This window comes from Pseudorca crassidens, chromosome 9 (genome assembly GCF_039906515.1).
Source record: "Pseudorca crassidens isolate mPseCra1 chromosome 9, mPseCra1.hap1, whole genome shotgun sequence".
NCBI lineage: Eukaryota > Metazoa > Chordata > Mammalia > Artiodactyla > Delphinidae > Pseudorca > Pseudorca crassidens.
The window spans coordinates 105,707,192-105,734,294 of NC_090304.1; the positions used below are offsets into that span (position 1 = coordinate 105,707,192).

The following is a 27,103-nucleotide window of genomic DNA, read 5'->3' on the forward strand; positions in this document are numbered from 1 at the left end:
CACCGGGCCCCTCGGACTCCCCGCACGGGAAGCGGGAGCTCACGGACAGACGGACATCCCGCCCACACACCCTCAGCGTGCACTCCAGGGTCCTGCGTCTACTTGGTCAAGGATCAGATGAGAGGAAGTCAGGGAGGAAGTACTTTTTCTTGATGATTTTCCCACCGTCCGCCAGTGCCTCAGCCCCTCTGGGGCGGGAAGAGCACCTCTTACGCTGCCTCCCGCCCCTGCGCTGGGGGCTGTCCTGGAGGGTTGGTGGCTTCCGAGGCTCAAGAGCTCAGATGACTCTGCACAAATAATTAGGAAGCGATGGGGCTTGTTATTAAACATAATTTATAAGTTCACATAATTAAAATGTTAGGAATGACTGTGGAAGAGCCGACTGGCAAAGTTCTTGAACATTAACCCTCAGTATCATCCCAGCCAGCACACCACCGCCCCCGTGGCAGACTGTGGACCTGGGCGGCCCCGGCTTCCAGAAGGTCCCTCCATGTGCCCGCGAATGTGCACATGTACAGGGGGCAATTCTTGGTTCTGGGACTTTTAGGGGACACTAGGATGAGGAAACAGCAGGGATGCTGCAACGGTAGGGATGAGGGGGTCAGTGGCAGGTCTTCATGTCCAACTCCTGACCCCGACTGCCTTGAGGAAAAGGCTAAGACCCAGAGAGCGGCCGGATGGTGGGTCCGGACTGATGTGTCGGGCACTGGGGCTTAGCGTGAGGGCAGGACACGAATCCAGACTCCGGCGCTGGTTTCTCTGGCCAGCCCACGCCTCCTGCCTCAGCTCAACGCCACTCCCTCCCCGCCAAGTGGCTCTCCGCTCGGGAGGCGGGACCGAGTTCTTCGGTGGCCCCAGGAGGCTGCAAGCTTTGGGAGGGAGGGGAGGGAGGGAGGGCGCTGACTGGGCAGTCCAAAGAGGAGGGGGCCTTTAATAGGCTCGCCCAGCGCCTGGTTTGCGGCGCTGCGAGCGGAGCGGCTGCGGTTCGGAGGAGCGGCCGACACCTCCCTCTAGTTCTCGGCTGCAAATCTTCGTCCTTGCACTTGACAGCGATTGTACTTAAGCTCCCAGGGCGCGCTTTGCTTGGAAAGGCACAGGTAGGAGGCGCGAACTGCCCGGTGCACGCTCGCTGCTCTGCGAGGAGTCTCCCTCCCCGGGGCTCTCCTTTCTGGGAGCTGCGGGCGGTCCCAGGCGTCGGTGGTTCCGGTGTACGGGCTGCGAGGAGACAGTGCCGGCGGCCGGGGAGCCGGCCGAGCCCTTCCCAGAGCGCTGCTGTGCGCTGCCCGGCGCCATGCTTCTGCTGGGCATCTTAACGCTGGCTCTCGCCGGGGCACCCGCTGGAGGCTCAGAGCCAGAGCGAGAGGTGGTGGTCCCCATCCGACTGGATCCGGACATCAACGGCCGCCACTACTACTGGCGGGGTCCCGAGGACTCCGGGGATCAGGGACTCATTTTTCAGATCACAGCATTTCAGGAGGACTTTTACCTACACCTGACGCCGGATGCTCAGTTCCTGGCGCCCGCCTTCGCCACTGAGCATCTGGGCGTCCCCCTCCAGGGACTCATCGGGAGCTCTCCGGACTTGCGACGTTGCTTCTACTCTGGGGACGTGAATGCCGAGCCAGACTCGTTCGCCGCCCTGAGCCTGTGCGGGGGGCTACGCGGAGCCTTTGGCTACCGAGGCGCCGAGTACGTCATTAGCCCGCTGCCCAACGCCAGGGCGCCGGCGGCGCAGCGCAACAGCCAGGGCGCACACCTCCTGCAGCGCCGGGGCACCCCCGGCGGGCCTCCCGCAGGTCCCAAGTCTCGCTGCGGGGTGGCCTCAGGCTGGAACCCCTCCATCCTGCAGGCCCTGGACCCTTACAAGCCTCAGCGGATCGGCTTAGGGGAGGGTCGCAGCCCGCGCAGGTCCGGGCGCGCCAAGCGCTTCGTGTCTATCCCGCGGTACGTGGAGACGCTGGTGGTGGCGGACGAGTCGATGGTCAAGTTCCACGGCGCGGACTTGGAGCATTATCTGCTGACGCTGCTGGCCACGGCGGCGCGACTCTACCGCCATCCCAGCATCCTCAACCCCATCAACATCGTCGTGGTCAAGGTGCTGCTTCTCGGAGACCGCGACACGGGGCCCAAGGTCACGGGCAACGCGGCCTTGACGCTGCGCAACTTCTGCGCGTGGCAGAAGAAGTTGAACAAAGTGAGTGACAAGCACCCTGAGTACTGGGACACCGCCATCCTCTTCACCCGGCAGGTGAGTTGATTTGTCACCTCTTTGGACCCAGATAGCCTCCATTTTTTGGGGGGGAGGTCACTGCCCTTAACTCTCTAAATGCCCTCTCTGGCGCGCAGTCACCTCCATCTCCCACCCCCGAGTTGAAATCTCGTTGACCTCTTCCGACTGCCACTCGGGATCTTCCGGGGAGAGCCGGCTCCTAGGCTCGGTGGAGCCCCGGCTCTTGTGCATACGGATGCACGTGGGCGGTCAGAGGAACGCCTGCTCCTTCGGAAGGTGTAGGCCCGGCGCGGCCAATGAGCGCCTCCTGGATCCAGCGCCGAGGGGCCGGAACCCAGGAAGTTGCCGCCCCGGAGCCGCAGTTTGTCTCCAAGGCAGATAGGAGGCGCTCTGAGGATGGTGTTGGCGAGGTCCGCCCCTACTGTAAGGAGGCATCTAAGTCCTTTCGGACGTATCCTTCCGAGGCTTCTTTTTTTCTGCTTGTGGAACTGGAAGTTGAGCGCCTGGTGCCTTTCTCGTGGGTAACACGCCGTTATCCTCTACCTGTCCTGGGCCTGGGAAAGCTGGATTGGGATAGAGGGGCTCGTTTGGGATTTTTCGTGGGTTGCAGTGAAAGGACGGAGACTCAGTCAAGTCCAGGCAGCATTTCCGTCTTCCTCGCTGCTTCTCTTCCATCTGTCTGTGCTGGGCCTGTCTCCTCTTGGAGGACCTTCTGGCCCATTCAGAGCAGGCAAACCGTTCGAGGCTTGGAGTGTCAAGTGGAGCTTCACTCAGAGCTGAGTTGAGAACGTCTCTTCCACTTTTCCCGTATCCCTGTTGGTGGAGTGTGACCCTGTGTCCTGATGTAGGCTCCGGGCAGAGCAGGCAGGGCTGCTCATGACCCAGACTCACCGACACTTCCTATGATGGTGCTTGACCGCAGGACTCCATCTCCTGGCCCTGGCGGTGCGGAAGTGGAGTGGGCTCGGGGCAGAGCATCTGGGGATCTCAGCTGCAGGGTTGGAAAGATACCGAGTCTTGGGATTAGAAAGACAGATCAAAAAAGCAGATCAGAAAAGCAGCTCTGCCTTTTGCTATGGATCTATTGAAAATTTAGATTCATAGTTGTTGCGGTGACTGGGTGCTGTGTTTTCGAATTCTTGAAATTTCTCAGGTACAGGAGACTGGGAGGAAAGCGAGTATCCATGTGACCTGCTGCGCCCTCTGATGTGGGGGGCTGTGTTTTGAATCTGTGCCAGGCTCTTGTTTTGTTGACATCATAACCGCAGGCTTCTGGGGGTGGCAAGGAATCCTCGGGTACCTATGGGGCCCTGACTCTCCACTGTATCCAGATGGACTGGCGCACACGGGGCTGGAACAGGAGCTGAAGACTTCCCCACTAACCCATTTGGCACAGCTGGTCCCTTCCTGGAGCTAAGCTTCCTCCTTTCCCAGCCTTCTCCTCCCACCACCTGGTTCCTCTAGGGAGGCCTTTGGCCCGAGTCCGTTTCCTTGCGCTCATTCTTCCAACTGAGGTCTGTGGAGCTGTCACTGCCCAGCCCCTACAAGCACTGCCTGAGTCACGGGGAAGCTGCAAAGGAGGCGGCTTCAACCTCTGCACACAGCCCAACTCGGCAGTCAGATGGCTGGGGAAAAAGCAAAGGCCAAGAACAGGATCTCTTAATGGGCAAAGCAGCTGTTGCCCCATCTGCTACCTGCGATGCCCCTGTGGAGGCCATTCACTGGTCTAAAGTAACAGACCTCCGTCTCTACTGCCTGGTGGTGAGGCTGACTTTTGGAACCAGCCGTAGGAAGAGCACTCCTGCTGGGAATAGGGGCCATGCCGTCAGAAGGATCCGCCTTTTGAAGAAGAAGCAATCAAACAGCGTGACAGCTTCTGTTTGTCAGTGGTGTGTGCTAGACCTCCCCTAGGGGGCTATGTTGACCATGCATAATGGGTACAAGATGTATGACCACTTGGGTCGGAATGTGCATGGGATGTGCGTGGTGTGACTCTTAGAAGCTGTCTTTCCCTTGGGCGTGGAGAGGGCAAAGCCAGAGAGCGGGGAGGCTGTGTCGGCAGGCCCATCATGCAGGTATGCGCTTCATGCTTCAGAGCAAACGTCCCTCCTCCTCCTGGCCGGTACAGACTTCAGGGCCTGCTGCATTCCCAGAGTCTCAGGAATGGCTCATTCCTGAGCTCCCCGGGGAAGGTACAGTATGAGATGAGAACACCAGCGCGCAGCTGCTCTTTCTAGACGGAGGCCGACGTGGTCTCCAGGAACTTGGGGCCTCCTCTCTGCTCCAACGCGAGAGGGACTTTTGTCTTACTTTGTAAGGGTGGGGAGTAATCTTTTAAATCAGATGTGTGAGCGTCTCTGCTTAAACCCTATTTATTGGAATAGTGGTGTAATCCATGCTTTTTCAAACTAAACTTTGAAAAGAATATATATAATTTGTTTGGATAAGACGTTTTTTAGAAAGGTGCTTATTTTGTAAATTACCTTTTGTCTCTAAAGGACCTTGAACTGACGGACACCGTTTTTTTTTGTTGTTGTTGTTTTTAACATTTATTTATTTATTTGGCTGCACCGGGTCTTAGTTGCAGCATGTGGAATCTTCGTTGCTGTGTCCGGGATCTTTAGTTGTGGCATGTGGACTCTTAGTTGTGGCATGCAGGATCTAGTTCCCCGACCAGGGATCGAACCCGGGCCGCCTGCATTGGGAGTGTGGAGTCTTAACCACTGGACCTCCAGGGAAGTCCCTTTAGAGTCACCTATTTCTTGGTTGCCCCAGAGAAATTGGAAAAATGGCGATTGCCTCTTTCTGATTGCACTCCGGTTGTGTTTCTCACGGGGAGGAAGCAGTTAGGAAGGGGTCGGGCTTGGCCGGACAGTACTTCCTCCCGTGAGGAAGAGGTGAGAGCAGCTCCAGGGAGCTCCTGGTGCCGGGGTGCCCAGCAGAGAGCAGGAGGAGGTCAGGCCCGGCAGGCGTGGAGTTCCCCTCTGACGTCTCAGAGCTGTAGCGGTGGAAACAAGCCCGGGCCAGGCTGTGGGGAGCCTGCTGTCCCCTTGGCAGGTGGATGGAGGGCTGTGGGGTATTGAGATCAAAACACTGGGAAGATGAGACCCAGGGAGGATCCTTTACTGCCCACAAAGGAGAAACAATGGATCCTACAGCAAGGATTTTGACAATTTGAGGAGTTTCCTTAAAGATTCGGAATAAGTCCATTCCCGTAGGAAGAGTGCACGTTGGATTCTGCGAAGCGATCAGCCTCCAGCTCATAACAGCAGGGTGAGGTCACAGAGGACTGGAACCAGGATGTGTGGAGAATGAGAGCCAGCCGTTCCATGTGCACATTTATTTCTGAGAGGAGGAGTTTCTGTGGCTTCTGCTGTGCTGGGCAGTGGTCCAGTGGGACCGCACTTCTCCAGGCCTTCTCTCTCTTTAGGTCTAGCGCCTCTGCTGTTTGGGCAACTTCGTGGTCCACTGGCTTCCATTCATTTATCCATACATTCTCGTAACACTTCCTGAGCATCTATTATTTCTGGTGCTATCCTGGGCTGTGGAGCTACAGATACTCCTAAGATGTGGCCTCTGGCCTCCAGGAATTCACTGTGTGTCAGGGACCCCGACAAGGAAACAACCCATTACAATGCTGTGTAAGTGCCCTGGCGAAGGCTCGGACCCTGTCTTCTGGAAGCCCAGAGCGGGGTCATTCTCTTTAACACTGCAGTCTGGAAGCTGAGAACAAGGGACAGACAGATGCTGGACCGAAGGAAAGGCAAGAAGGAAGGAGGTGGTGGTGATGGGACAGGAAGCTTGTTCTCTATCTTGCAGGAGGCCCTTCCTCAGGCCACCTTCTGGTTTGCTATTTGTGACATTTCCTCCATGGGACTGGCTGTTTTTTAGGATTCATAGTTTGTGGGTTTTATTCCTTCCTTTACTGGTTTTTCCTGCCGCACTGAGTACCGTGGTTGCTGCTCCCTCGTCCCCTTCTCTCCCCTATTTCTTCCGCGTTGTCTTCTTCCTCTTGTGGGGTCATCGAGGCAGGCTCTCTGTCCTCGTTCTCTTCTCTTCCTCTCCTCACTCATGCTCTCACCGTTCCTCCTCTCACGTCCCAAGGCTGGCGCTCGTCTTCCCGTTCTGGCCTTGGGTTTTGTGGGGATGTATATGTATTCTACACTGTGCAGAAAGGACCCACATTGTGGACCCTCATTTGAAACAGAGGCCAGTTCTTTCCATGATCAACTAGTTGCAGCATGGCAGTGAAATTTAGTGTTCCGACAAAAGAAATGCTAATAATAAAATAATAATATGGATTTTACACACATCTCTCAACACAATAAAAAGAATCATAATTTTGTCAGGATCTTTTAATGTTTTTTAAAAAATATTTACGTATTTGGTGGCATTGGGTCTTAGTTGTGGCAGGCGGCATCCTTAGTTGCAGCTCGTGGGCTCCTTAGTTGTGGCACGTGAACTCTTAGTTGCAGCATACATGTGGGATCTAGTTCCCTGACCAGGGATCAAACCTGGGCCCCCTGCATTGGGAGCATGGAAGCTTAACCACTGTGCCACCAGGGAAGTCACCAGGATCTTTTAATTTTTTTTGATTTACCATGTTGTATTAGTTTCAGGTGTACAGCAAAGTGATTCATACATATATATATATATATATGTATATATATATATATATATATTCTTGTTCAGATTATTTTCCTTTATAGGTTATTACAAAATATTGAGTATCATTCCCTATGCTATATAGTAAGACCTTGTTGTTTATTTTATATATGTACATATGTGTTATAGTTTATATATATATATAAGACATATGTAAGTGTATATATGTTAGTTCCAAACTCCTCACTTATCCCTCCCCCAACCCCTTCCCCCTTTGGTAACTGTAAGTTTGTTTCCTATGTCTGTGAGTCTATTAGGGGTTTTTTAAATAAGTTCATTTGTATCATTCTGTTACATTCCACATGTAAGTGATATCATATGATATTTGTCTTTCTCTGTCTGGTTTACTTCACTTAGTATGATAATCTCTAGATCCATTCATGTTGCTGCAAATGGTATGATTTCATTCCTTTTTATGGCTGAATAATATACCATTGTATAAATATACCACATCTTCTTTATCCATTCATCTGTCGATGGACATTTAAGTTGCTTCCAGGTCTTGGCTATTGTAAATAGTGCTGCTATAACACTGGAGCGCCTGTGTCTTTTCGAATTAGAGTTTTTGTCTTTTGTGAGAAGCTTTTTTGAAGTCAGGTCTCGGAGGAAGATGTTAGCAGAGAGAGAGAGAGACAGCTGTAGATCTGTCATTTAGTAGTTTGTAAATCTTTATCACTAATTGGAAACTCAACCCCACTCCTTCTGGGAGGGAGGAGGAGAGATGATTCTCCCTGGCCTGTAGGGTGATAGCTCTTCTGCCCCGTTTCTTACAGCAAATAAGCAAGCTGGGAGTGATGGGGGAGGGTGGGGAGGAAGTTTGGAGGGAGGAATGTGCCCTGGAATCTTTTCTTTCTTTTTTTAAACTCTGGTTAGTCAGGAGGGCCAGCGAGGTCGGTCCCTCAGTAGGTCCTGCCCTTCAACGTCTCTGTAGGTGTTGGCCTCGCGTGGGGCCCTCGCGCTCACCTTGCTGTGACGCCGTGCCCGGGTCGCAGGGCGCAATGGAAAGAACACAGGCGCCGAGTCGGGCAGAGCTGAGTTGGGATCCTGGCACTTGCACTTTCAGCAGCGAATCAGCTGTTTGAACTACTCTCCCCTCACCTGTAAAACAAGGAGAATGAAGACGACCAGGGTACCTGCCTGGCAGGGCTGTTGAGGGGCCGAGCTGCCGAGGGTCCCAGAATTGGTGCCCGGTTACGGCAGCCGGTACCGTCGCTGCGTGAGTGCTGCTCAGTATGTCTGCGGCTGTCCGGTCGTGACCGATGGGTCCCTGGCCAGAGCTGAGGTTTGAGACGGCCCTGCTTCAGAGCATTCTGCCCCATCCCCCTGCAGGTGTGCCCAACCCTTCCCATCTGTGTGGAAACTCCGGGCCCCACGGTCGCCATTCCCACTGACCTTCCGGGCAGGACCCCTCTACACCTTCGTAGCCCCTCCGATGGGCCCATGCATGTCGCCATTGTTCAGTGTGTTCGCAGGAGGGAGGTGCTGATGCGGTGAAAGGACCACAGCGCTCTGCGTGCTCAGGTAGTTTCACCTCCCTTCCTGGGGACTGTTCATCCAGCTTTTGAGGCTGCAGGGCTGGGAGAGGGAGCCTCGGGTTCTTTGGCATTTCATCTTCGCTCTCTACCATCAGGCTTTGCCCAGGAGGAGCCGGCAGACGGTGCACGGCAGGGCTGGGGTCAGTGTGTCTGTGCAGGTGTGGGATGGGACCTGGCGCAGACCCCGTTCCCAGAGCACTCATGGCCTTTAATCCTGCCTTCCCCTCTCCCCGGGTCTCTCCGGCCTCTGCCCACCTGTGACCCACCAGCGCTCTGGGGGCAGAGGGTCCGGAATGGATGACCTTGCCCTCTTGAGACCCCCCAGCCCCTTCGTTCTTTGGGAGCACGTGCCCTGGAAGTAGCATGTAAGGGTGAGGAGGGCCCAGCTCTGCTGATGCACTGCCTGGGTTCAGCCCTCCCTCGGCCCCTCCCTCCTAGTCTAACCTGGGCTTGCCGTTTGACCCTGGGCTGGTTACGCATCTTCTCCGGGTCTCATCTGTAGGACACGGCCTGGTAATGGCATCTCCTTCACAAAGCTGCTGTGAGGATTCTGTAAGCGAGCAGGTAAAGCGCTCAGAATATCATCTGTGCATGAAGGCCAGCTACTGTTGGACGTGGCACGCACCCTTCCTTGAAGTGACGGCTTCTGGAGAAAGTTGTTTGGTCTTCCTGCGGTGAGGTTGCTCTGCTTCCTCGGTGATGTAATTCGTGTTTGGTTTCGTCCATCTCTTGCTGGGATACCACTTTGTATATCTTGAGGTGTTTATATCCCAGTGGAATCTGCTGATAGAAGCTGCCTGGGTGAGCTAACCTCTTCTTCCAGGTGTCCTGAGTCACACCGCCCAGGCACTGAACTGCTAGATTTTTTTTCTTCTAACAAAGCCATGCCCTCCCATCCTCGGAGATTACAAACAGAAGTGGATTCTGAGTTGGATGAAGAAATCCAGTGACGCCTGAGAGATTCAGCTGGGTGACAAGCTGTGGGGCAGTGTTAGTACAAGGGCAGGGTGGTTTCACCAGCGATTAGGACACCCTAACTCGTGTGGTGCTATCCAGACCAAAGGCCACTGCTGGCCTGGTGTCAAGAGGCATGGATGCGGACCCCATTCTTTACGTCATAGCGGCATGGCCTTGGGGGAGTGATCTGAGCTCACGGAGCCTCAGTTTCCTCACCTGCAGAATGAGAGGGTGGCTCTGAGGTTCTGGGAGTAGAATTCTTGGAAGCTGTGACGCGGCCGTGAACGTGAGCGCTGGCTCGCACACGTAGGAGTTCGGTGTGAGCAGGAAGTTGGCGCCGTCGGAACAGGTATCTTCTGCCGCATTAAAAAAATGAATGTGCTTGATTTTGTGGGTCTCCCTCTCTTCCTACCGCTGAAAACACGAGCATCTCAGCAGATGGTGGGGGAGGTGAGAGGAGGTGGAAGGAAGGCCGTAAGGAAGGCAGCTGCGAGGCGTTATCCTTATTTATTGATTTGTTTCCAAAATGTGGCTCTAGTCCTAAATTATTTTTATAAAAAGAGACAATCAGAAAAGAATAATCCAGGAGGATTAAGCTGTTGGCCAAGATGATTCTTGGGTCATTTGGAAAGGCAGTTGCAGCTACAAGAAATGGCAAATCACCAGAAATAGCGAGGGGCTAGGCTGGGCGGTGCCTACGCCCTCCAGGTGGAAGGAACCAGAACCGTTTCAGTTTCTGGAGACAAGTGCCTGAGCTGAAGAGGTTAAGGCAGCTTGAGTGCATCTGAGTTCGTTCCAGAAGGGTGGAGACACACAGGGCCACAAGCGAGGCACCATGGGACCCTGCACAGCCACCTGTGGGAGTTCAAAGCGTGGAGGCCCAGGGAGGCCCCATCTGAGTCCTGACTCAGGGCGAAGGGCCAGGCAGAGGGCCGGGCGGCACCTCTGACCCCAAGCAGCTGATCTTCCCACAGCGATGGGCTGGGTACCGCGGAGCAGCTGCCGTCAGCTGCGTCCGACCCTCAGGAAGTTTGCCGGTTCTTGCCTTGCTCTTGTTTGATCCAGGGAAACTGGGATTTCTTGATGGAAAGAACAGGTTGCTCCTGGCCAGGAAGGGCCTGCAGCTGCATGTCTGCTTCAGAGAGAATCCACACTCACCGAGAGGAAGGCAGCTTTTGGCTTTAAGGACCTCCTGACCACAGAGGCAGGCGCGGCCGCCGGACTCCGGCCTGAGCTCTCACCCTGCTCTAGCCTTTTCCGCCGAGCAGGGCAGGAGATGGGCCTCTGAATCTCCATGTGAGTGACTTCACGCTTCTGTGACTCAGTTTTATCAACTACACAGTGTGGTCAGCAGACCAGATCAGCGTTAGGGTTCTTTCCATGCTACAAGCAGAGCGTTCTGGGTGCTCCTTTTATAACCCAGAGGCCAGGGGGTGGGGGTGGGGGTGGGCTGAGCACCCTGGGATCGGGAAGGAGCAGAGGCTTCAGGTGCTGGGACCATCTGGGTTTTAGCTGGGAGCTGGCCCTTCCCCAGAGGAGGAGAACGAGGGGACAGGAGTGACTTGCCCGAAGGGACACACCTGCGGCGTGGTGGGCCAGGACCAGACTCTGGGCTTCCTGGTGCTCGTTGCCGTGCCCTCTCGTACACTAGGCCAGTGCTGGGTGCACATGGTGGCCCGGGGACAGTGTGACACGCTCGTCCTGCAGGCTCTCCCTACGGGCTGTGACCGCCAGGCTAGGACTTTCAGGGGCGACCACGTCTGTGGGCTCCTGTGCTCTCGTGCCCATCTCCCTCTGGCCCTGCACGAGCCTTCCTGCCTCCCTCCATCCTCCGCTCCCAGGCCGCTGCGCCAGCCCAGCCTGCTCCTGGGCGGCCACGCTCCCTCCACCACCGGTCAGGTGAGCCTCTCCCACGCCAGCCCTCATGCGTCCCGACAGCAGGTGTTTTCTGGGTTTCAGGACTCTGGCGGAGGGAGAACTTTCTGGGGAGTGAGCCTTTGGAGAGGGAAGGGGACTTGGAAGAGACCGGAATTCGAGGTCCCCCCGGGGGCTCCCAGAAGGGACAGAAGAGCCGTGAGCAAGAGCGGGACAGCCTTTTACCCGCCAGTGACTCGGGTGCCCTCGGGTTCAGTCTGATCACCCTGGAAGCTCTCTGGCCAGAATCACTGTGAACTCATGAGGAGGTGTGACTGTCACCTGACCGTGAGAAGCCAAGTCTGACCGCTCAGGTGGTAAACTGCTGAGCGCTTGGGATTAAATTTTGCTGATTTTCTGTATTGTGACCACGTTTCCTCCTATGCTCCCTGGTCCCCCTTACACGCCCTGGCTGCCCACCTTTTCCCCACGTCAGCACACGTGCACACACACACACACACACACACACACACACACCACACACGCACACATACACCCCTAGGGAGATACACAGCTGAGGACAGCTCTCTGTGCCTGTTGTGTGAGCCCCTGGGCTCGCGGGGGAAACACCTGCAGTGCGTGGACTCAGGAGACGCTGAGTAAACAGCTGCGATGAAGCGGACAGAGGGTGACTGTCCAGTCCTCAGACCCTGACTGGGACTCGAGCTTCTCTAAGCTTCAGGGGAGTCTGAAGAGGTGTCTGTGGAGGGTGATGGTGCCGTCATTACTCTAGTGGATGCTGGAGGATTAACTGGCGCTGTGTGTGTCAGGTGCCGCCCAGTGTCAGCATTTCCTCAGTCGCCACCGTGATTAGCTGTGATATGAGTCGCGGTCTCCACCGCTGACAAATGGGTGTAATAATACCTCTGCCTCCTCAGACTGTGGTGGGGATTACACGAGATGCTGCACATCAACTTCGTGTAAACTGTCAAATGCCAACCATGTTAAAGGCAGGGATGTGGCGTAGAAAGTACCAGTGTCACCCGTTCAAAGTGTCTTCTCAGGAGGAGCAGAATGTGTACAGGTGTCTCATCCTATTTCTCCGGGCTCCGAAGGCACCTGGATGCGTTGCTGGCCCATGATGCTCCTGAGTCCTGCGAGCTGTGCCCCCAGGAGACCCTTCCACGTACGTGAAGAGTATTCCATCCAGGCTGCCAGAGGCTCTGGCCCCGCTGCAGGCTGTTTCAGTACAGAAAGAGGGACCTTCCTGCTTAGGTCACGACTCATGTAATTATCTTCTTTGGAGCGGCTGTGGAGCCCGTGGTCCCCCAAGCTTCTGTGGCCAGTAGAGCTGGGTCTGCATCCGGGCTTGTCTCTGCCTCTCTCTGCCTACTCCCAGCCCGCGGAAGCCGGGCTTTGGGCAGGGCGGGCCCTTGGCCAGTGACCCGTTGGCTGAGAATCTGAGCTTAATTCATGGTGGTCCAAAGGCAGTCCCTCATCAGGGATGAGGCTCCCAGAGCCGACCCTGGCTGGGGTGGTGCCAAGCTCCCACCCCCTTCTGCCCAGTTAGCCACAACCGGAACCTCACTCGGCTGGGGAGTCGCCGTTTTCGGGGCTGGAAGGCTGTGTCTATAGAAAGCGACGGTCCTTTCAGTGTAATCCTGTACCTCCTAATTTCCTCCCAGGGCCTCCCTGGGTAGGATTTGGGTTGCATCTTCTCAGCAAGCCACCGAGCTTCCCTCCTGAGGCTTTTTCCCTGCGTGCATTCCATGAATGACAGCCCTGCAGCCCCCCTGGGCAAAGGGCCTGGCTGGGAAGTGCCGGGCCTGCTGGGACCCGGAGCGGGGGGAGTGCCCCTCCTTCCCATCTGGTCCTTCTGTGGCGTCTCTAACTTCCGGCCGGCTTCTGCTTCTCCCCTACCTGGGCAGGACCTGTGCGGGGCCACCACCTGTGACACGCTGGGCATGGCTGACGTGGGCACCATGTGCGACCCCAAGAGAAGCTGTTCTGTGATCGAGGACGACGGGCTTCCCTCGGCCTTCACCACAGCCCACGAGCTGGGTGAGGCTGGGGGCTCCTGGGGGAGGGAGGAGAGTGCCCTTCTGGGCCTGCACTGGGTGTTCTGGGCAGGGGTGGGCGTCTATGTTTGCTCCCTGGGGCTCCTTCCTTAGGGTCAGAGTCGCCCTTGGTGATGGTTCACTTTCCCGATCGCCCCAGCCCAGGTGGCCGGTGGCACTGTGTCGGTCAGCAGTCAGAGTGTCTCATCAACTAGGGGCCAAGGGGAGAGGACGTTCCCTACCCTGCTGTCCTCACTGAGCCCACAGCCGATGGGCAGGGCAGGACCTGTGAGATCATGCTCTCTCTCTCTTTGTATTTTTAAAATAACAGCAATAAAACCCCAACATGATTTTTTAAAAAAAATATTTATTTATTTATTTGGTTGCACTGGGCCTTCGTTGTGGCAGATGGCTTCCTTAGTCGCGGCTCGTGGGCTCCTTAGTTGTAGCACGCAGGCTCCGTAGGTGCGGCATGCACGTGGGATCTTAGTTCCCTGACCAGGGATTGAACCTGCACCCCCTGCATTGGGACCGTGGAGTCTTATCCACTGCGCCACCAGGGAAGTCAGTCCCCAGGAACATGATCTTGAGGACGCTTGCGAAGCAATCTACCGTTAGGCAGAAATGACCCGCTTGAAAGCCGTAGACTCAGGTCCTCTAGCTCCCGCCCCCCACCCGCCCCCCAGGCTGCTCCACGCTCGCCCGCGTGCCGCCCTCTGAGGCCTCTCGCCTCCCCCGCAGGCCACGTGTTCAACATGCCCCACGACAACGTGAAGGTGTGCGAGGAGGTGTTCGGGAAGCTCCGGGGCAACCACATGATGTCCCCGACGCTCATCCAGATCGACCGCGCCAACCCCTGGTCCGCCTGCAGCGCCGCCATCGTCACTGACTTCCTGGACAGCGGGCACGGTGAGTGGGGCCCCGGGGAGGCGGGCTCGGCCCCGCCCTGTCTGTGCCGCGTGACCCGCGGCGTCTGACGGGGCCCATTCTGTTCCCCTGGCTTCATGCCCGCTCCCGTCGAGACCCTGTGCCGGCCACGGCCACCTTTCTGGCTCGCCCCTGATGAGCGCCCTCGGCTCCCCGCAGGCGACTGTCTTCTGGACGAGCCCAGCAAGCCCGTGTCCCTGCCTGAGGACCTGCCGGGTGCCAGCTACCCCCTGAGCCAGCAGTGCGAGCTGGCCTTCGGCGTGGGCTCGAAGCCCTGCCCCTACATGCAGCGCTGCAGCAAGCTGTGGTGCACCGGCAAGGCCAAGGGCCAGACGCTCTGCCAGACCCGCCACTTCCCCTGGGCCGACGGCACCAGCTGCGGGGACGGCAGCTTCTGCCTCAAGGGGGCCTGTGTGGAGAGACGCAGCCTCGGCAAGCACAGGGTGAGTGGGCTGGGGGGCGGGGGGTGGACTCCGGGGGCCTGCCCTGGGGACCAGCCCTGGCACACACTGCTGTGTGGCCGTAACTATCTCACTGCTGCTCTGTGCCTCGATTGCCCTGGCTGTGGTCCTGGCCCCTTCTTGACTCTGAAACCAGAGAGAAAAATGAGGCCGGTCAGAGAAACTGGTGAGGCCGTAGGCAGGTGGGGTGCTTTCCCAGGGGCAGCGGGCCTGGCCCTGAGCTGCACCCGGGGAGGAGCTCTGGAGCCCAACACCTGGAGCTCGGACTGGCTCACTGCCCGCTCCTTCCTTTCTGCCCTCAGCGGGAGTTTCATGGCCAGGGAGCCGTGGGCTCAAGATGAGCCAGGCTCAGAGCCCTATGTGTTACATCCCGAACCAAGCTTCAGTTTCTGTTGTGACTGGTCGTTTTTGAAGTTGAAACATAAATGAACAAAAGTTATTTTTTCCCGATAAACAGGAATAGCAGCCAAACCGGAACAAATTCAGAATCCAAATACTCTCTGAATATAATAAAAACTTTGTTTTCTCCAGATCTTGGGTTGGGAGAGCAAAGGGATTTGCGCTTTTCCACCAAAAGGAATAAGAAAGAGGCCCATCTTCTCCCTTGATCCCGGCGGGAATTGTCCAGCCCTCTCCTGCCCCTGCCTTGGCCACGGGAGGGCTTACCTTGGGGTTTTATGTACTCAGAGGCCATGGATCAATAATAAACAAGCATTCACCAAGCGCTTTATCCATTGCCCGGAGATGGGCATGGTACAGAAGGATGTAGAGTCTTCTGTGTTCTGGGAATATATGTTTAATTAAAGCTTCATTCATTCATTAGGCAACAGCCCGCTCTATTCAGGGATCTGGGTAAAGTACTGTGGTGGTCAGAAAAATGAATGAAACATGGGCCATGTCAGAGAGGGCTCACAGTCTAGTGGGGGAGCTAGAAATGTAACTGTAATCCAAGACGCAGAGGGGTGTGTGCTGTGTGTTGAGACAGAGTGCGAGAACGTGTCGTGGAGAGCAGGGATGAGAGATTAATGATGATCAGAAGGGCCTGAAAAAGCCTTGGTGAGGAGGTGGGATTTGAAGAGAGCCTCTAGGGATGAGTAGGGTCTCAACAGGCAGAGCTGGAGCAGAGTCTGGGTGGTGGGCTGAGCTGGAGGCTAGCGTGGATGGGCACTCCATTGGGGGCATCTTTGGGAGGGTGGTTCGCTACTAGCATGTAGTTGCCTTGACCACCAGCCTGATGCATTGAGGCCGGAAGGTCCTGAGGACAGGCCGGTCACTGCCAGTTCCTTCTCTTGGGAAGATGAGTCAGAGGATAAAGAGGTTGGTTAGGGGGATACTGGATACAGGAAATGTGATGGGGGAAGCTCTCTGGACCTCTCAATCCATCAGGAGCCAAACCCACTCTATCCTCAACCTTCTTTCTGAGCGAACTGTCCCTCCTCCACCCTGGCCCTTTAGGGAGGACACTGCCTTCATTAGCTAAAGTCAAAGCACAAAACTTGTCCTATGAGTCACCCCAGAGATCTCATTTCAGGGGTCCCACTCTGTCCACTGAAGCCCGATTTTCCCAGCTCACTCCCTCCAGTTTGGGGACTCCGGCAATTCTTCAATCCCATTTGACCTACAGTCCCTTGACCTGACATCTTTCCATCGTCCCTCAGGCTTCTCAGGCCCTCACCAGCCTCTTACTGAGCTGAGACACAGTGGTCCATCGTTGGAACCACTCCTTCACGTACACTCCTCTGCCCCCATCCCCATTCCTCGTACTCACTGGGCTAAGCCACCACCCTGGTGGCATCCGACTCCCTCACCTTCTCAGTGGTGCCAGTGTAGGTGAACATGGCCGGAGAAGCACACGCAGTCCTGCTCGCTGGCCTCCGCTTGAATCAATGACCTGGACACTGCGGTGGGCCTGCCCAGGGGTCACATCACGTTTTATCTCCTGAGTTCTCAGTCTCCCAACCTCTTCAAGGAAAGCACCCTGTCAATCTCCTCTCTTTCCTGCAGCATCAGATTGTCCCCTGTGTTGAGTCAGATCGTTCCTATCAGGATGCATGCTTGCTGTAGTTTCTTCCACCTCAAACTAAACTTCTCACGATCCTTCCTGTTCTCATGTATCACAGTCTCTCTCCTTGACTCCCTTTTTTTTTTTTGCCGTATGCGGGCCTCTCACTGTTGTGGCCTCTCCCGTTGCGGAGCACAGGCTGCGGACGCGCAGGCTCAGCGGCCGTGGCTCACGGGCCCAGCCGCTCCGCGGCATGTGGGATCCTCCCGGACCGGGGCACGAACCCGCGTCCCCTGCATCGGCAGGCGGACTCTCAACCACTGCGCCACCAGGGAAGCCCCTACCTGACTCCCTTTTACAGCAAAGTTCCTTGAAAGAGTTGTATGAACCGGCTCTCGCCAACGCCTGTCTTGCCACTTTTCTCTGGAGCGCATTCCAAACAGGCTTTCAGTCCTCCTGTTTCTCTGAAATAACTCTTCTTAAGGTCACCAATGACCTGCACGTTGCTGCTCGGTGATTCCTGCCTGACCTGCGAGCAGCATTTGACTCGGCCATGGCTCTCTGCCCTGAGGACACAGACTCACCTGCCTTGGTTTCCCTCCTCCCCCAGCTGCCCCTTCCTCACACTCCTGTTTCCCAGCGTTGGGGTGGGTGCTGCAGAGCTCGGTCCTCGCCCCTGTCAAGATCCACGCCACCTTCCCAGGTGGAGCATCTAGATCGCTGGCTGTAGACGCCCTTTACGTTTACATGTCGAACACTCCCAAGTTTGCCGCCCAGACCTCTCTCCTGGACACTGCCTGTCTCCCTGGATCTCCATCGCCCCATCTGGATGACTGATGACCGTCCTAAATACGACATCTGTAAAATGCAGGCCCTCGTCACCACCCCGAACCTGCTCTGGCGTCTCCCATGCGCTCAGGCCAACGCCCCTTTGCCCCAGACGCACGTCCAGCAATCCCTGTGGACTGTCTTCAGAATCGACGCAGAGCCTAACCATTTCTCACCACCTCCTCTGCTGTCACCCCCTCCATGCCGCCGCCCCCGGCCCCGTGGATTATCCCCCCTGCCTCCTAACCGGTCCCCCTGCTTCTGACCTTACTCCTTACAGACAGTTCCCTCCAGAGCAGACAGAGCGATCCTTTGAAATGCAAGCCAGGTCCTCTCGCTCAGACCCAGCGAGAGCCCCATCTCTGTCTTCAGCTCTTCCCGCTGCCTCCTCGGGGTCTTTGCGCTGGATCGCTCTTTCCCTAGTATCGACATGCTTCACTCCCATACTTCCTTCGGGCCTCTGTACAAATGTCACCTCAGCGGTGAGGCCTCCATGCCCCCCTGTAACACAGGGCAGCCCCCTCTCCAGGGCCCTCCCCATCTCCCGCTCCGAACACCTGCTTTAACCCCATCTGACACCATGTGCGCAGGCTTATTTTCATGGTCTGTCTTCCCTGCTGGGATGCAGTCGCTTCAAAGGCAGGGGTTTGCTGCACATGGTGCCAGGCTTGTGGTAGGAATTCAACAGATGTTTGGCAAATGAGTGACTGAATGGCACATGGCAGGAGTGTTTCCTGTAGGAATGGGTAGGAAGAAGTGATGCCAGGTAAAAAAAAAAGCATAGCCTCGTCTCAGAAGCCAAAGGAGCAAAGTTAAATATTGAAGGTTGGGGACCACGGGCCTGGGCACGGACTCTTTCATTCTTTAGGGGGGGGTCACTGCTGACCTTTGAGAGGGGACACTGCTGACCTTTGAGAGAGCAGTTCCCGTGGTGCAATGGGGACAGAGCCCGTACTGCAAGGCACGGAGGAGGGAGCAGGTAGAAAGAGCAGGTGTGGCTGATTCTCTGAGGAAGGGAAGGCATGAATGAGGTGGGCTATGGTTTGAGGAGAAAGCAGGGTTAAGGGAAAGTGTCCTTCCTCAGGACGAAACTCTGAGTATCTACCTAAGTTAAGGTATCTGTCTTACCTGCAGCCAGTTCCTGAGGGGCTCCATGCAGGTTCGCGGCTTTGGGTGACCTGTGACAGCCTCTCCACCAGCCTCGTACACCTGGGCCCTGTTGCCCAACTCGTGTGTATTCAGGGCTGAGAACTGGCTTTACTGTCATCCTAAGAAAAACATAATGAAGACTGTAAATTTTCTCTCCCTTCTCCACCCTCTTGAAATTAAAACAACACTGCATAATTCACCCCAAAGCCAAACAGTTTCAGGATTGCTCAATAGCCTCCTGTCTTTATCTCCTCTTAGCACAAACATTACATCTGCTTGTAGTGAAACTTTCTCAAATTTAACCCCGGATTGAGGTGAAGACCAGTCTGGTTTGGTGAAAAGTCTGAATTATGGAAACCTTACAAATAAAAATATTCAGATATCTATGGCGACACGGTTTACTGGCCATCCTTTAGACTCAGAGACTTTTGTAAGGTCACTAACGACACAGAAAGAGAAACCCTGAGCTCCCTCGCGGTGGTAAGCACGGAGCTAGGACATTTCACACACGCTGCATCATTTAAATCTTCCGTCTGACCTCACACCCGAGGTCGATGTGCTGGCCCCATTTTTGCACACGAAGCACCTGAAACTTAAGGAAGTTCCTCTGCCTGCTCAAGGCCACCCATGTGGCGAGGGCAGAGGCCCGGGTGGAACTTGCCTGCCTGACTCCACAGCCAGGAGCCCTGTCCTGCGCGCGGCCTCCTGTGTAACTGGGGGCAGTGGGCATTCGCTAATCAATGGGCTGAAGTGTCGTGTGCGTCCCAGGCACAGGATCATCTGCTGCTCATTTTCTCCCTCGTGGCACAAAGTGGGTTTCGTTCCGGTGGGATGGCACGGTGGAGGCTGTCCCCGAGGGGCTCCTGTGCGGGCTCAGCGTGTGGGTGCCGTGCCCCGACCCCGCAGGGACGTAACAGACCCTTCCTCACAGGTGGACGGCTCCTGGTCCAAGTGGGAGCCCTACGGGCCCTGCTCTCGCACCTGCGGCGGGGGCGTGCAGCTGGCGCGGAGGCAGTGCAGCAGCCCCGCCCCCGCCAACGGCGGCAAGTACTGCGAGGGAGTGAGGGTGAAATACCGCTCCTGCAGCCTGGAGTCCTGCCCCAGCTCAGGTGAGCGGGGGCGGCCGCGGCCGGGCTGGGGAGGTGGGCGGGAGGCCACAGAGCTCCTGCAGTCGAGATTCTTACTCCCAGGGCACAGTCCGGACGTGCAGCTGTGCAGAAACCTGGGGATCATTTCTTGGCCCAGCCACCTTTGCCAGGGCTGTCTTCCTCTGATGCTGAGGCTGGGAGTCTAGATGGCCCAAGGGGACAGGATACTAGAACCCTCTTAGTTAAGAACAGACAAGCCCATCTTCATAAGCAGAAGTTTTTTTTTTTTTTAATAGGTTAGCTTTTAATTTGTTTTCTGAGAATAATCCTTTGCAATAACAATAGCAGAATGGAAATAATATGGTTTAGAAAAAAAGGAACTGTTACATATCCCTTGTTTGACTTTCCTACAGACCACGATCAGCTGTCTGTAATTTGCTGGGATAAAAGTAAATTACATCTTTTCCACATTCTCAGTTTCTTGCTATTTTTAATGAGATTGGGATAGGTACAGCCCAGTTTCAAACTCAGACACCATTCTTACTTGTATACAAGCAGGAATTCTTTCTTTCCTTCTTTCCTTCCTTCCTTCCTCCCTTCCTTCCTCCCTTCCTCCCTCCCTCCCTTCTTCTTTTTTTCTTTCTGGCTGCGTTGGGTCTTCATTGCTGCGTGCGGGCTTTCTCTAGTTGCATCGAGTGGGGGCTGCTCTTTCTTCCACTGTGCGGGCTTCTCACTGCAGTGGCTTCTCTTGTTGCAGACTCTAGGCGCACGGGCTTCAGTAGTTGTGGCACACGGGCTCAGCAGTCGTGGCTCGCGGGCTCTAGAGCGCAGGCTCAGTAGTTGTGGCGCATGGGCTTAGTTGCTCCGCGGCATGTGGGATCTTCCCGGACCAGGGCTCGAACCTGTTTCCCCTGCATCAGCAGGCGGACTCTCAACCACTGCGCCACCAGGGAAGCCCCCCAAGCAGGAATTCTTTATCCAAGCCTCAAGAACTTGGGTGGGAGGAAAATGACATCTCTATATTTACTAACCTTTTAATCTAAAATTTAGTATTTCCTTCAGTTAGAAATTTAGTAGTTTTTACTAACCTTTCCACCCCAAATTTAGTATTTCTCTTAATTAGGCAACAGACTACAATGCTAGTCACAGTACCTGTGGCTCTGCCACTAGAGATCATGGGTATTTTCACGTGTTGCATATTTTCAGTTGTTGCAGATTCCTTAAAATGGCGTTTGAGCTCATCACTAGCTCACAGTTACAGCGGGTTTTAGACTCACTGTTGGATCTTGTTATTTAATGGGTTAACAAGGAAGCACATAAATCACAAATATGTTTCAAAATATATCGATAGTTGCATATAAATACAGTTGGTGTTCTTTGTAATCTATGTATTTTATGCATTTAAGAACGTTCTGAACGCAGTTTCAATAGACTGCTGGGGGGTTCTGTTTAGGACTCCTGTTCGAGGGAACTTAAGGCCAGACCACTGGGGGAGGCGGCACACTGCCCGCGGGATGCGTTGCCATCTGTCTCCTGCATCCTTTGGTCCCCGCCTGCCGTGGTCCTCTGGGGTGGGCTGGTTTCAGTGATGAGGACGCCCCGGCTGAGGGTGAGGAGGAACCGTTTAGAGCCAGGGGAGGCGAAGCACCCCCGGGGGGCGTCTCTCCTTTGCCCTCTCCCCACCTGGCCCTCCCTTTAGCTTCCTGCATGTGTTCCCCCTCCCCAGCCTCTGGCAAGAGTTTCCGGGAGGAGCAGTGCGAGGCCTTCAACGGCTACAATCGCAGCACGAACCGGCTCAGCCTGGCCGTGGCCTGGGTGCCCAAGTACTCGGGCGTCTCCCCACGGGACAAGTGCAAACTCATCTGCCGAGCCAACGGCACCGGTTACTTCTACGTGCTGGCACCGAAGGTGGGTGAGCCTGGGCAGGAGGCCAGGGCAGGGGTGGCGTCTTGGGGAGCATCAGGCTGAGCTGCCCCCCTCCTCTTCTCCCCCTCCTGGGCCACTGCAGGTGGTGGACGGCACACTGTGTACCCCTGACTCCACCTCGGTCTGCGTCCAAGGCAAGTGCATCAAGGCTGGCTGCGACGGGAACCTGGGCTCCAAGAAGAAGTTCGACAAGTGTGGGGTGTGCGGGGGAGACAATAAGAGCTGCAAGAAGGTGTCAGGACTCTTCACCAAGCCCATGTGAGTTCTGAGCCCTGGGGGGTGGGGGGAGGGAAGGAGGGCAGTTCCCGTGGAATGGCCCCCAGGCGTCGGAAGCTTGGGTTAGATGGAGTAAGTGTCAAATCCCGGCCGGTACCCTTGCCTCAGAGGCCACTCGGGCTCGGCTACAAGTATGATGTTCATTCATTCATTCATCTGACAAAGACGAAGGCTTGACTAGGAGCCACTTAGCTGGAGACGATATTCAGGCATTTGGCAGAGTTGTTAGGGTCTGTCTAGAACTCTAGAGTGAGACTGACCTGTGTTCAAGTCCCAGTTCCCCATTTTCTGGATGAAGCTGGGCAGGTGGCGCAATCTTAAGAATTCTAGACTTCCCCACGTGTAAGGTGAGCACGATGCTAGGATATCTCATGTCCCGCTACTGTGAGGATTAGGGAGTTAATTCAAGTGACATGCTTAGCATAGTACCTGCTGCATAATAAATGCTCACTAAATGGTCATGGTGATGATAACAAAACATACCTGGGGACAGATGTGACAGCCTCCCCCTTTTCTGAGCCCGAGGCCCTGGCCTTGGGGACAGGATTAAGCTGAGAATGGCACTAAACTGCAGGGAGACAGAGGAGCGAACGGCTGGGACTGAGGGAGCCCCCTCGTGGGAGATGGGTGCCCAGATCAGCCGAAGAAATGTCTCTGCTGAGCCTGGGCTCCTGCCTTTCCGAGGTCCCTTTATTTTCACGGGGATGTGCTCCTTGCAAAGTCCGGACCCAAGCTCTGGAAGAAGCAGGGGCAAGCAGAGTCCCTGCTGTCTCAGTCGAGGGGTGTGCTTGGCTCTGAGGACTTGGGGGTCCAGGTGCTGGGGGCAGTAAGGCCTCGATGGCTGTCCAGGAGCCTTGCCCGCCCCCTGGACACAGTGCCCCCTGCCGAGCCCTGGGTGCAGCCTCTCGGGCACTCGGGTGCTGCAGGCAGATGGTGTTGCAGGCTGTCCCTCAGGGACCCGCAGGGGAGACCGGGCTGGGAATTAAAGGTATATCCCCGGACTCTCTTCACGGGCTAAATGGCAGGTGTCCCTTTCATAGACTAGTGGAGTGGGAAGGAGCTGAGACATCTTCTAACCTGCTCATTGCGTAGATGAGGCCCCTGGAGCCCAGAGAGGCTGATTTGCTTGAAACCACCAGGGAGCTGGCGCCCGAGCCAGGGCTTGGCGTAGGTCCCTGACCCCAGGGTGTGCACCTCCCTGCATCAGCCCCAGCCCCGGCCCCTCCCGTCCTCCTCCCCCTTCCTCTCCGCTCCCTCTGGAGGCGGTAGGTGCAGCCAGCACATCCACGGGCCGGCCGATGTGCCCACAGCCTCCCCACCTCTCGGTTTGTGTGACCCATGGGCTGGGCCAGGCCCAGTACTCTGCCACCTGTGTGACCTGCCCGGGGTTTGGGAAGGGGAACCCGTCCCGGCGTCGGAGGGCAGCGAGGTCCTGCGGCAGGCATCGGTCTAACGCTTACTCTTCTGCCGCCGCAGGCACGGCTACAATTTCGTGGTCGCCATCCCGGCGGGCGCCTCCAGCATCGACATCCGCCAGCGCGGCTACAAAGGGCTGATCGGAGACGACAACTACCTGGCCCTGAAGAACAGCCAAGGCAAGTACCTGCTCAACGGGCACTTCGTGGTGTCGGCCGTGGAGCGGGACCTGGTGGTGAAGGGCAGCCTGCTGCGCTACAGCGGCACGGGGACCGCAGTGGAGAGCCTGCAGGCCTCGCGGCCCATCCTGGAGCCCCTGACCGTGGAGGTGCTCTCCGTGGGGAAGATGACGCCGCCCCGGGTCCGCTACTCCTTCTACCTGCCCAAGGAGCCCCGGGAGGACCGGGCCTCGCCGCCCACGGACCCCCGGGCCCCCTCCGTGCTCCACAACAGTGTCCTCAGCCTCTCCAATCAGGTGGAGCAGCCAGACGCCCGGGCCCCCGCACGCTGGGTGGCGGGCAGCTGGGGGCCGTGCTCGGCCAGCTGCGGGGGCGGCCTGCAGCGGCGGCCCGTGGACTGTCGCGGGCCCCCCGGGCAGCGCGGGGCATCCGCCTGCGACGCCGCCCACCGGCCGGCGGACACGCGCGCCTGTGGGGATCCCTGCCCGGCCTGGGAGCTGGGCGCCTGGTCCCCCTGCTCCAAGAGCTGCGGCCGGGGCTTCAAGAGGCGTCCGCTCAAGTGCGTGGGCCACGGAGGGCGGCTGCTGGCCCGGGACCGGTGCAACCTGCGCCGGAAGCCCCAGGAGCTGGACTTCTGTGTCCTGAGGCCGTGCTGAGCGGAGCGCTCCGCCGCTTAACTCTGCAGCCCCTCGCGCTGCTGTCTCCGGGGCGGCCACGGGCAGAGGGCACTGGCCGGGGCCCAAGCCGCGAGGCCACCCACATCCAGGGACAAGGACCTGGGCCGGGAAGCTAAGTCACTAAGGCACAGTCTACCTCACGCCCGGCTCCTCCGGGGCCAGCCTCGGGGTGAGGCTGCGAGGTGCTTGGAGCTGGGCAGGAGGCACCGGGCCCAGTCTCCCAGGGACCTGGAGGATGGGCGCCTCCCAGCGGAACTTCAGGGACCTTGGCCCCCGTCAGGGAGGCCGCAGGCTGCTGGAAGAGCCAAGGCCCGGCAGCCTGGCGACTTCAGGGGGCCCCAGGGCTCTGAGCCGTCTCTGAACGAGGCAGGATTTTGTGGTGCTTTCAGCCGCTTTCTTTTCTGACTGATGTGGACCGAACAGTGAAAACTGGCTGGGGGTGGGCAGAGCTGAGGGGCAGGGGGCAGGTATAGCTGGAGCCTGGGCCGCTCCATTTGGGGTGAGGTGTGTGGGGGACAGTCCCAAGTTCCTCACCTTCCTTCCACTCTCGGCCATCCCTCAAAGGGCCACCTCCTCTCCCTGTGTCGTAGTCTTCAGACTAGTGGGAGGGCTTCTGCATAGGTGTCCTCTGGGTCTTTGCAGGTGGAGGGAGGCGGTCAGTAAGGAGACTGTTGTCTTCTTCAAGAGGGATCCGACCATCAAAAAAAAAAAAGATGCTGGGGTGATGGATTCTGTGCCCGAAGCAGGGAGTTTGAGGAGAGACCTAGAGGGTTCTGCTGTCACTGGGGCTGGGTCTGAGCTTTGCAGGAATGTCTCCCTAGGATGGGGAGGAGGGAGCCCCAGTTCTGATGGCTTCTTCCTCCAGGGAGCCAGATATAAGTCAGGCTGTTACCTTAACCCAGCATTGCCACAGTCCTGATCCCACTAGGGGGACGTGGGACATGCCCAGAAGGGCCAGGTGCTGAACAAACAAGTAGGCACCGTCCAGACAGCTACATGCGGTCTTGCCTGGGGTCTGTCAACGTTGCATCACAGGCTGTAGTTTCTGCAGTTGGATAACGGGGTTCACTGTTTGCTACCTCAGGCTCTGCTCTCTGGGAACCCACCCTTGTCCCTCCCCGGGGCAATGGGGACCCTGGTGCTTCCAGCAGCCCCGCTGTCCTCCCCTGTAGATGGAGCTGCCCAGACACAGAGATGAGATGCATGCTTCGTGCTCCCCTCAGCCCGCCACCCCCCGGGCCTCCAAATGCGATGACAGGGTCTCTCTTCAGGTGCCATGGGGACAGGTTTCAGGAGACACCAGGAATCACTTAGCTGACCCAGGGGCCCTTGGCAGCCACAAGTAGGAACTGCCGGAGACTCGTCTATCTCAGAGACACGGTAGCAGAGTGGAAACCGGATGTTTCCTACAGCTCCAAGGGGGACGATGTTTTGGAGTTAGGGATTCTTTGGCCAAGCAGGGTATTTCTTGAGGGTGCAGCTGCCCCAGCACGAAGACGGGAGGTTCTGCTTCAGAGAGTAGGTAGTGAGTCCTGGACCTCGGTGAGGTGACAGCAAGCACTGCCTTCCCTGGGAAAGGCAGTCAGCCCTTTGATTTGCCTTCCCCTGATAGAATCCACAAACCAGCCGACCAGCCAGGTGAGCCTGGGATGGTGTTCTAATCCCAGTCTGACCCTGGCTGAGCCCTGAACACGTTCCCACAGGGGGCGAAGGGCAGGAGGATGTCGGAGGCTGGGCTGCAGCCACCCTTGAAGAAAGGAGCGAGGAGGAACCCCCCTCCCTGCCCGAGCGAACACTGGGGCTGCAGGGCAGAGGTGGACCCCCGCTAGCTGACGACAGCACCGCACCCTGTGCTTGGTGCAGCCCCCCTCGTGGAGGAGAGGGTGGCGCGGGGGCGTGCGGAAGGGGCGGGGACCGGGTGGGTGGGAAGGGAGGTGCCGTCCCTGGGGGCGCCTGGCCCCCAGGGGAGCAGCTTGACGGATCATTTCCAGGAGGGACAACTAACCTTGCTCCTGACGTAAGCTGGGTCTCAGCGCTCTTTTCTGTCGTGATGTTTTCCTTTTACCTTTTTTTTTTTCCTTTTTAAAAGAAGTACGAGCAAGACAACTTGGGAGGTGTGTCTTGTCTGGGACCATTTCACTAATCCAACCATACTCTCCAAGGCTGAGCAGAGACGAGCCTCAAGGCGCAGGTTTCTGGTGATGGAGACAAAGTTAAGGTGGTCTCTCATGTCTGTGGAAGAAGAGGAACATTCTGGGGCTGCAGCAACCTCTTCCGAGGGGTGTGGACCAGTGAGGGTCTGGGCTCAGGAGCCCCTGCCTCCTCTGCCCGTTGTGTGCACTGATTGCAGGATCTCAACCTCGTGGGCCTCGCCATGCTGGAGCGGGGGCAGGCGAGTCGAGGACGGGAGGAGGGACCCGAGTGCCCCCAGCCTGGGCACTGGCTCCCGAAGGCACTAGACACTGTCGTTTACCGAGACCCCCTTGTGTTTGGTTCTTTTGCATTCCGTGTGTGTACTGCAGAAGGATGGAAGGACCTGGGTACTGGCTGGGCTCTGTATACTGTGTATACGTGGGAGCTGGCCGCTGCGGGGACAACGGCCTGCTCCCAATAAAGTTGTATTTAAGACCCGTGTCCTGCCTCTGTGACTTCATCTCAACCACACACACCTTCCCCAGATCTACTGAGCACCCACCATCAGCCAGCCTGTGGGTCCCCGTGTCGCGCAGCGCCCAGGCTGGCAAAGACACAGATGGTGACAGGTGTGGTGAGTGTGAAGAGGGGTCGGACTGGGGCCAAGAAGGAGCACTTGGGTCTGGGGGTGTGGGGAGAGGGGCCGGGGGGCACACCCTGCTGAGTGGCGGAGGGGATCCAGC

General features: G+C 56.9%; 1 protein-coding gene across 2 annotated transcripts; it reads left to right on the forward strand.

The window, feature by feature from the left end:
* Positions 1-917: 917 nt before the first annotated feature.
* On the forward strand, positions 918-26,860 carry ADAMTS15 (ADAM metallopeptidase with thrombospondin type 1 motif 15). 2 transcript variants are annotated; one of them, XM_067751592.1, is made up of 9 exons: positions 920-2,248; positions 13,170-13,302; positions 14,040-14,207; positions 14,385-14,668; positions 19,597-19,774; positions 21,480-21,661; positions 21,762-21,937; positions 23,432-23,550; positions 26,317-26,860. In XM_067751592.1, the coding sequence occupies exons 1-9, from the start codon at positions 1,292-1,294 to the stop codon at positions 26,427-26,429; spliced, it is 2,310 nt and encodes a 769-aa protein (XP_067607693.1). In that variant the 5' UTR covers positions 920-1,291; the 3' UTR covers positions 26,430-26,860. The 2 variants fall into 2 exon arrangements, with proteins under 2 accessions (XP_067607692.1, XP_067607693.1); XM_067751591.1 differs by having other exon boundaries at positions 918-2,248; positions 23,432-26,860.
* Positions 26,861-27,103: the final 243 nt, after the last annotated feature.

Coding starts and splice junctions, on each gene's coding strand:
- ADAMTS15 (XM_067751591.1), top strand. CDS start 1,292: ATGCTTCTGCTGGGCATCTTAACGCTGGCTCTCGCCGGGGCACCCGCT. Junction 14,669..19,596: donor GCAGCCTCGGCAAGCACAGG/GTGAGTGGGCTG, acceptor CCTTCCTCACAG/GTGGACGGCTCCTGGTCCAA. Junction 19,775..21,479: donor GGAGTCCTGCCCCAGCTCAG/GTGAGCGGGGGC, acceptor CCCCCTCCCCAG/CCTCTGGCAAGAGTTTCCGG.